The 9,208-nt window shown below is 67.0% G+C and overlaps 1 protein-coding gene across 5 annotated transcripts in view; it reads right to left on the bottom strand.

Moving 5' to 3' along the window:
• RNF157 (ring finger protein 157) overlaps positions 1–9,208 on the bottom strand; it is a 40,647-nt gene that overhangs the window by 3,696 nt on the left and 27,743 nt on the right. Inside the window, exons 11-18 of one of the 5 annotated variants that reach the window (XM_012733027.1) lie at positions 8,422–8,660; positions 7,761–7,866; positions 6,832–6,943; positions 6,367–6,554; positions 6,075–6,137; positions 5,272–5,320; positions 3,373–3,483; positions 602–642 (exon numbers count right to left, since the gene is read on the bottom strand). In XM_012733027.1, coding sequence (XP_012588481.1) covers positions 602–642; positions 3,373–3,483; positions 5,272–5,320; positions 6,075–6,137; positions 6,367–6,554; positions 6,832–6,943; positions 7,761–7,866; positions 8,422–8,660 — 909 coding nt within the window. Of the gene's footprint in view, positions 1–578; positions 643–3,372; positions 3,484–5,271; positions 5,321–6,074; positions 6,138–6,366; positions 6,555–6,831; positions 6,944–7,760; positions 7,867–8,421; positions 8,661–9,208 lie in introns of all 5 variants that reach the window. The other 4 variants (XM_012733028.1, XM_012733026.1, XM_012733030.1 and 1 more) reach the window with 4 other exon arrangements.

The following is a 9,208-nucleotide window of genomic DNA, read 5'->3' on the forward strand; positions in this document are numbered from 1 at the left end:
CAGGCCCGGCTCTCAGCTGCCCCAGGCCCGGCTCTCAGCTGCCCCCAGGCCCGGCTCTCAGCTGCCCACAGGCCCGGCTCTCAGCTGCCCGCAGGCCCGGCTCTCAGCTGCCCCCTGGCCCGGCCCAGCTCTCAGCTGCCCCCAGGCCTGGCTTTCCCTTCCAGGACCTCTGGAACTGCCTCTGCAGCCCACTCCATCCCTCCAAGGCCCAGGCCAGAAGTCAGGGTACCTGAGTGCTCCCCCACTTGTCACTGTGGGGGGGATCCCTGAACCCCTGAGGCCCTGGGCAGGGCCCAGCGCGGGCAGGCCCATCAGAGGTGGAGGAATAGGCATGGGGGGGTGCAAACGGCCTATTTCCCTGCCATCCTAAGCGACGATCCGCCCTGCGGTGCGAGTGGGCCGAGGAGGGGCAGCAAGAAAGCCTGAGGGACCTCTCACGCCCACTCAGAATTTGGGGTGCTGTATTCCCTATGGGTGCTGAGTCTGGGTATGGGTCAAGTGCCTCTTTCGCTCTGTGGGGCGCTGGGCCGGTGACCTTTGTGGTGTGGAACCTCAAGTAAAGCGAGTGGTCTGTTCACCTGTGGGCTTGGAGGTCTCATACCTATTCCTCAATGTTTATGGGGCAGGACTCCGGAGCTGCGGCTGTTCGTAGGAAAGACCAAGAGCAGATGGTAAACGAGAGAAGACACACAGACATGCACACAGTCAAACCGGGCCGCGCCGGCCCAGCACCGTGGGCCAGGAACTTCCTTCTGGAGCAGACTCTGGACTGTTCTCCCTGGGTCCTGACACCCTGCCGTGAGGACACCGTGAGACCCGGGGGGCCGGCCCCCACGCCCACAGGCTCCCCTAGGCGTGGAGCTCCCCCTCGGTGTGGAGCTCCCCCTCTGCCTGCCTTTGAGGAGACAAACAGGTGTTTTCCACGCAGACCCCGAGTGGGGACCCAGAAAAGGGAGCAGGGCGCCCCCTGGCGGTGGATTTGGGAAGCGCCGCATCCTGCCTCAGTCTCGGTTGCGCCCAGTTTCCTGCGCAGGGAAGAGACCCTGCAGGTCTGCTCAGTGTCTAGAGTGTGGGCGTTCCAGCGGCCTCTTAGTCTTGGGTCGTGAGGCCTGAACAGGGACCTAGCTGCGGCCTCCGCGTTTGCAGCTTCCACAGCCCAGCCCGCCCGGCTGCGTCCAGTCACTGGAAACAGAACAAACCCGACGGTCCTTCCTTCTCTCCACCTCGTACACCGCGCACAGGCTCCTTCCGCCTTACCACGGCCCCCACCACTGGCCCACCGTTGGTGGGTGGCCTCCGGCCCCCCAGGACCCACTGACTTGGTGTGGCCTCCAAACCATCACCGCCTATGCCGTCAGTGCCACCTCCGCGGGTCCCTCACAGCCACCTTAGAGCACGCGCTCCCTGGCGCTCCAAGCCCAGGGCGACGGAAGCTTTCAGGAGAACGGGGCTGGAGAGCCGCAGGCTCCTCTGCCCGCTCCGAGGGTGACCAGCTCGGACACTGGGGGTCCTTACAGCTGCCTGTCCTGGGGGGGCAGGGCTGTTCCGCCTCGGGGGAAGGAAGCAGATGGAGCAGAGACCAGACGGGAGGCCACGCCCGGGCCAGCGAGGAGCCGGCCAGGAAGCTGGGGCCAAGAGCTGGACGTGTTAGGACACCCGCTGCAGTGGACACGGACTCTTGCAGAGTTCCCCGGAGTTTTGCTGTGAGTGACGGGCTGACAGCAGACCCAAAGAGCCAGGAAGTGCTTTCCCGCTGCCCAGAGCCCCAAGGCCGCGGGCCAGGACAGTGGGCACCCCCACGCTCCTCCCGCTGCGCATGCTGGAACTGCAACCCCAGGTCGGTCTCAGCATTTCCTGAGGCCACCGCTAGGAACCCCAGGGGTTCGTTCTTCCTCTCAGTCACGCTCCCTCCTGCAATCCCATCAATGAAGACAATACCAACAAGCAGGCTGGCCGGAGGGAGTTAGGAAGAGGAAGCAGCGGCTGCGTCCACCCGTATGGCTGGCCGCAAGAGTCCCCTGCCAGAGACGGGACCGAGAAGCCCCGAGGAGCCCCGCCAGGGCACCCAGCACGGAGCGGGGCGCCAGCTCCCAGAGCCCCGCGGCCCCAGCTCACAGCAGCCCGGCCCGGGGCCCTTGCCAGCGAGCACCCGCGGTCGCGGGGCCGGGGCTCACACGTCCTCACTGGTATGTTTTTCTCAGAAAGTCTCAGTGGGCTGGACACGGGCCCTTGCCAGACAGGACTGGGAGCCCACCCGGCAAGCGCGGTGGGCACAGCTCAGCGCAGGGCTGGCGCGGCGGGCGCGGCGTTCACAGGGTACCGGCAACAGAAACGAGCTCGAACAGCACAGACCAGACACACGATTCACGCTCGGCAAGGAGATGTGGAAAGGAGACGGACAGACAGAGCGGGGGGAGCCGGGGCCTTGCCGCCCGGGCTCCGGAGAGGGCAGCTCCTCCGGGCGGAGGGCAGGCACAGCTGGCCGGGCTCGGGGGCTGGCGGCGTGCCCGGGCGTGGGGCATGGAGCGTGGCAGCCGCAGGGAGTGGGGGTGCTCGGAGGCCTCCAGCCACTTCACCGAGCGAGTGAAGCACTGGACCCCAGGTGTGAGGAGGCTCTGAAGCGGCAACTGCCCTCACTCTGGGGCTCACGGAACTGCCGGGGTCACGGCGGGAGGGACAGCGTGGCTGAGTCCACCTGGGCCAGCTGCAGCCTTAGGGCGGTGGCGCTGGGGCCTGGCAGGGCGAGGAGGCAGGACGGGGGGCGGGGGACGGGGAGCAGGCCGGGGCTCAGTGCGGTCACTTGGGTGTGTCCTGGCCTGTGTCAGCATCCCACACTGACAGCCCCGTCAGATAAAGCCGGGCTCCGCCCTGGCTGCCCCTCGGGGGCCATGGTCAGTGTGGGGGGAGGTAACGCTTGCTGCTCACAGAGCCTGGTGTTGGCTTTTGGACTCCTCCCTGAGACTAAGGCCAAGAACGGGCCCTTTCGGGGGGCTGCGGACTGACCCCCTATTCAAGGGGTCAGGTTATGGCTGCAAGAAGAGAGGGGGAGTGTCTGCCTCAAACTTCCTGTCGTGGGAACAAGCCCAGGCCACCTGCCATAGCGGGCGAGGAGGAGTGGAGGGGGCTCACTCAGGCCCCTCCCCAGGGGTGACGGGCCCCTGCTCCGCCTCTCCCGGCCTAGTTCTGGCTCAGAGCGGGGTACTCGGGGACACACCCGCAGCCTCGCTCCCTTCCAGCCAGGGTTTGCAGCGTCTCAGCACAGCCCACGCCTCCTTGCAGGAACTGCCGGGCAGGGGCCGGGTCCGGGGTGAGGGCGGGGTGCGAGCAGGGAGTGTCCCCCACCAAGGCCGTGTTCAGCAGTCTGCCACTCACCCGGTAAGTGGACCTCAGAGCACAGCTTATTGTCCAGTGCTTTCACGCTGGCGACGTCAAAGTCATTGTTATTGTCACACTCCATACCTAGAAACGCGCATGTCCTCCGGCCTGCAACGGAGCGAGTGCAGTTAGAGTGGCCAGTGTGCTTTGCTCTGCTTTGCTGTCCTCAAACAAACATCTTCAGGATGGAGACAAAAACAAATCAAATCATATGCTTAAAAAAAGACAGTTCTTAAGTGGGTAGAGAGTGGACAATAAAGGAGCTGATGGGGGCCTGACCTGCCTGTTCTCGGGCCTGCTGCTTCCCTGACTGCCTGTGGAGAGCTGACCACTGAGGGCTGGGGGAGGCGGGCTCCCCCAGCGGCCAGGGGTGCAGCCCCGGGAAGTGTGGTGGGAGAGCCGGGGAGCTCCTGCAGCGTCTGTGGTGTGAGTGGGTGACCCACGGCCCTGAGCAATGTCGGGGCCGCAAACAACGAAAGGCCTTGGGCTCCCTGGTCTGGGGAGCCGCTCCCTGGTCTGGGGAGCCCCTCGGCATCACTGAACTCACAGGATGACGTAAGACTTAACTGGCTGTTCTGAATACGTCTGCAGGGACTCTCAGGACCTACAGGCATGGAAGAAAAGGGAAAGGCTTTGTTTTTAAACTCTCCTCTTTTTCTCTTCTTTGGCAAGAGTGAGAAAACCCCCCGGAGGTGCTGTGGTGTCTGGGGGGTGCTGGGGCACCCGGGGGGTGCTGGGGCGTCCGATGGAAGCCGCCTGGGCCTCTCAGGAGCAAGTGTTCTACGGGGAACTCACACTGACTCGGGAGCCTGCAGCGCTCAAGACATCTGCCGAGTGGCTGAAGCGCAGCCCCCGGGCGGCGTGCAGGGTGCGGCTGAGCCCCTCGGGGCGGCCACCCCTCCTTCAGGGCTCCTTGGCCAGGCCAGACTGACCAAGTCCACATGCACGCCCTGAGCACCCAAGCCACAGCCAGCGCCAAAGCAGAAGCAAGTCGGTGACATCTGCCGCCCGGCCGGGGCTCAGGTCTGCTCTGCAGGTGCCCTGCCGGAGGGCACGCGGTCCCAGACCGTGGGGTTTCCATTCTCGGGGGTGATCTTCCCAGCCCACCCCGTCTTCCGACTTCCCGGCTCCACGTGGAGCCCCCTTCCCTTCTGGCCTTACTCGGAACAAGTCTTCCCGATGAAGACGCTGGGGCCCTCGTCGTGGGAAAGGAGAGCGGCGTGGCCTGCCCCGCCGCCCGCTGGGCTGCTGCCCTCGCGCGGGGCTGCGCTGGGCTGCCGGAGCCCAGGGCCCCAGGACCCCCGGCCCGCCCCTCTCCGCGGAGGCCAGGCCCCCCGCCATCACGCCCCTCCACCTGTCCTTCCAGTCGGGTGTGAATCGGCGAGGGCCGGTGCCCTCCCGCCCTGCCCTGTTAGGGCCGTAGAGTCCACTGCCAAGCCCTGCCCCTTCCCTCGGGCGCCCGCGGCCCCTCAGGGCCCAGGGGCCTGTTTCCCTCCATAAAGTTCAGGGAGGGGGAGCGCCAGCAGGACGGGGGTGAGGTGACGGTGCCCCCGCCCGGGATGTGGCTTAGCTGAGGCTGCTGAGTCTGGGGGCTGCTGGCCAGAGCGACGGGACTCAGCCAGACAGCAGGACCAGAAGGACGGCGCAGGGCCCGGGAAGTCCGCTCGGACTCGATGCGACGCCCTGTGTCCGCTGCAGCTCCTCCTCCTGACATGGCTCCGGGTCCCACAAGGAGCTGGGAGGGCCACCGGGGTCCCCAGCCCCCTGCTCGCACTGACCACCTTCCCCACGGCCACACAACGGCCACGCGCCGCCGCACCCCTGCCTCTTCCCCGCCTGGCCCACGGCACCGGGGAAGCAGTATCAAGAGACGGAGCAAGCGCCCAAGGCCTTTACCATCTTCTTGTGTGGGAGGTCCGTCCTCTTCCTCGATGACGTCATTTCCCTAGGACAGAGGAAGGCCACTGAGGCTTCAGAAAGCGCCTGCCCTGTCTACGGGCCAAGCCCCAGAGCTCTAGAAGGCTGAGCAGAGGCAGGTTCGCTTGGTGGGGCAGGCTGGGCTGGGCCTGCAGGGGGGGGGGAGGGCACCTTCCTCGTGGCCTGGGGCTGGCGAGGCCCAGCCCCCCCTCAGATCTGCTCACAGGCTGCTGCAAGGTGCAGATAATCTATGTCGGGCAAAACGCAGTGAGATCATGAAACGTCAGAAAGCCCCCACGACCTAAACCCTGTCCAGGGGCTGTGCTCCTGGGAGGTCATCTGGCGCCACAGCAAGTTCCGGAGCCGCCCCCCCCAGAGGCGGGGCCTCGCTGCCATGTGGCTGGCAGTCCTGTCCCCCCCTGGAGGGGCTTCTGGGCAGGCCGGGGTGGGGGCCAGGCCCCTCGGGTCTTTCTGTCCCCCGGCGCCAGGAAGTGCCTGCAACACAGTCGCCCCTCGTGGACACCCACTGGACGAAGGGCAAAGTGGGGTCAAGGTGCGGACTCTGGTGGGGACTCCCGCTCCAGGCCCAGCTCGCAAGACCAGCGCCCTGTGCTCACGCCCCGCCCCAACCAACACGGCTTCGGCCACGCCCCCGCGGCTTCGGCCACGCCCCGCGGCTGCCGGCCACGCCCCGCGGCTGCCGGCCACGCCCCCGCTCCTTCCAGCACATCCCTGCCCCAGCTGCCCCGGCTGCCCCGGCTGCCCCGGCTGCAGCCTGTTACCTCAGCATCCTGCTCCTCTGCGAGGCCGACAAAGTTGCGGTCTGGAGACGCCCCGGGCATCGCCTGCGAGGGGCAGGGGGTCAGGACGCCATCGCCCCGGCTCCCCGGCCAGCTCCGTGGTGGCAGATCTGACCCCGTCCTCTGGACAGAGGCGGCCCAACAGAGGAGCGGGACCAGGGCGCTGTGGACCCTGGGCGCCCGGTTCGGCATGGCCCGACGGGGGGCAGAGCTCAAAGGAGCCACTCCGGTGCCTGTGCAGCACACCGGGCAGCGGGGACTCCCCAGGCCTCACCTCTCCTTCTTCTGAGGGGGCCCTGCTGGTGGCCCCAGGGGAAGGGAGGACCTCTCCCTCCTCTTCGGTGCCAGGGGCGATGTAGGAGCCGGACATGGAGGAGACCGTGTCGGTGCTGATCTGGGAGTGCTGGCTCTGGGAGGACACCATGGACATGACCGACTGGGCCAGGCTGCTGCTGGCAGGGTCTGTGGCCACAGGAGGAAGCAGACAGCAGGTCAGGCCTGGCTCCTTGTCCCCGAGCTTGGGCCAGGGTGACAGTGGCCTCGCCGCCTCCCCTGGCAGGTTTCAGAGGTCAGCTTGGCCAGCCCTGCCCCTTCCCTCGCGAGCCCAGCAGCCCCTCAGGGCCCAGCGGCTGCGCGTGCCGGCAGGACGGACATGAGGTGGTGGTGCCCCACCGGTGTCTGGAGGGGCTGCAGGGCTGAGGGATGTGGCTGGGGGAGGACACGCGTGGCCCTCGGGTACCTTCTGGGGAGGAGATGGTGGAGGACAGCGGCGTCCCTGTGCAAGACGAGTGGCCGATGGTCCCTGAGGACGACAGGGTGAGGTTCTCACTCTCTGGGGTCACACCCTCTTCCTGGGGAGAGAGGAGAGGGAGAGTGAACACACTAGGCTAGTGGAGGGGTGGGGTGGCGTGGAGCTCAGGCCCAGCAGGGGGGCTCCTCCGTGCCCCCCCAGCCTGCCAGGCCGCTCTCCCAGGGGAGCCCCGCAGGAGCGCAGCTGTGGCCACACAGAGACAGCGGCTCAGGTGACACAGGTCACCGGCAGCTATGACACGGGACACCAGGCTTCCCTCTGAGGAGGGGAGCACAAAGCCAGTGGGGCTGTTTCGGCCGTCTGCTGCCTCGCCACCTGCTCCCCACACCACTACGGGTCGCCCCCAGCCCACGGCCCAACCCCCACAGCCGGGAGGCTCGGGCCCCAGCTTCTCTCTGTGGAGGCTGGCGAGGTCACGGGCTGGCTCCCCTCGGCAGCCGCCTGCCTGGAGCTGCTGCACCCCTCCCCCCTTCCTCTCACCATTCAGCGTCCGCCCTGCGCCATCTCTCCCACCCTCGCGCCCTCAGGTTAAAACTCAGTCAGCAAAGCCGCCAGCCCGCCCCACAGAGAGCCTAGAGCTGCCCGTGGAGTGCCCGTCCACGCCCCGAGGGCCTGCACCCGCCTGGTGGTCTGTGAGGGGCGCGCAGAGTAGCGAACCCCGTTTCCCTCCGTATGTGCCCCTGCCGGGCTCCACAGGCGTGGGCACCCCAGCTCCAGCCCCCACTCCCTCCCCAGCTACTGAGACCCACAGTCCCACCCACTCTTCTGTGTCCACCCGCAAGCCCTCAGGCGCCCTGTGGCTTGGCTGGCTGTGGCCTGCGGTCAGGGGTCGCGAGTGGGCGGCGGTCAGTGGTTACCTCGCCCAGGTGCTGCGCCGGCCGCTGGGCCGGGGGCCCCTCGGAGTCGGTGCAGGACGGCTCGTCCGCCTCTTCGTGCAGCACGGACGAGTTCTGGGAAATGGATCTTGGGAGCGGAGGGGAAGGAGCTGCAACGAACGTCCACTCGTGGACAGACGTGCCCTTGCTGGAGAACCAACTTCCAGAAGCGCGAGGGGCCGGGAACCCCCAGGCTTAAGCAGGGGTGTGGTGGGGGAAAGCTCCAGCTCTCCAGGGCCAGGAAGTCCGACGTTTACCTTTAAACTCCTTCAATAACCGTGTCTGAATGGTGCTGGTATTTTGGGGACTTCAGTATTTTCGTCTCTAGAGTACCCCACTTTTATTCCCCTTTGGAGGTGTCTCATGGATTTAAATGCTTAAGAGACACAGAGAACAGGGGTCCTTCCAGAGCTGGACGAAGCGACACTCCTGGGGGCCCCAGTGACCCTGGCCGTGTCCTCCCCCCTACGCCTCACCCCTTTCCCCCAAGACAGCACAGGAGACTCGTGGGTCTGACTCCCCTGGGGGCCCACACGCCACCCTACTTTCATCCCTGAAGGACAGGACAGCCTTCCACCCCCGAGCCCCGGTGGGCCCACCCCGCTGGGGGACCCTGGGTCAAGGCCGTGGCCCCGGAACTCACTTGGAGAGGCTCCTTTTGAGCCTGAGCCCCTGGCTGCTGCAGTCGGACAGGCGGTCGAGCGGGGACAGCGTCCTGATGGGCGGCAGGTGGCCGTCGCTGCCGTAGGAGGGCAGCGTGCCCGAGAGGGGCCCGTCCCCCAGCACGTGGAGCGGGGGCACCGCGGGGGACGGCGTGAGGGGCCCGTTGAGGGCCTCCAGGAGAGACACCACTTCATAGCCCGGCGGAATGTTCTCGGAAGACTAGGGGTCAGAGAGGGGCAGGCGTTAGCCGGCATCGCTGGCGGGAGGGCGCGCAGGGCGGGGAACCCGGTCCCCAGCGCCGTGACAGGTGACCCTCCCAGGGTGTTCATTTTTCTGATCGGAAGGGCGACAGGCGTTGCTCACAGGGAACTTGGGAAACACATGCAGGAGAAAGGCCAGGGGTCGATGACCGCGGTCATCACGGTCACTGGCTTGCCGGTGACGGCTCTGTCCCCCGCTCGGCTCCGTTATGAGGGGCGCGGGGCTTAGTGTCCCGCTGACATCGCCAGACACCAGCGCTGCCTGCCCACGGGTCTCCTGGCGCTGGCCAGGCAGGAGGGGCCAGCTCCGCCTCTGACCAACGCCCAAGGGTGCCCTGGTGTGAGCCTCTTCTTCAGAGGTCTCCTCGGGACGCAAGCCTAAGGCCTGAGACCACGGGGAGCCTTCTGACGCCTCTCCCGTCCCTGGGGTGCTCCCCAGGCTGAAGGCCCCGGGCGTGTCTTTAACGGAACAGGCTTGAGCACTGCAGGGGCCCACGATGCCCCCCC

Source organism: Condylura cristata, unplaced genomic scaffold, assembly GCF_000260355.1.
Source record: "Condylura cristata isolate star-nosed mole 26May11 unplaced genomic scaffold, ConCri1.0 scaffold00038, whole genome shotgun sequence".
Classification (NCBI taxonomy): domain Eukaryota; kingdom Metazoa; phylum Chordata; class Mammalia; order Eulipotyphla; family Talpidae; genus Condylura; species Condylura cristata.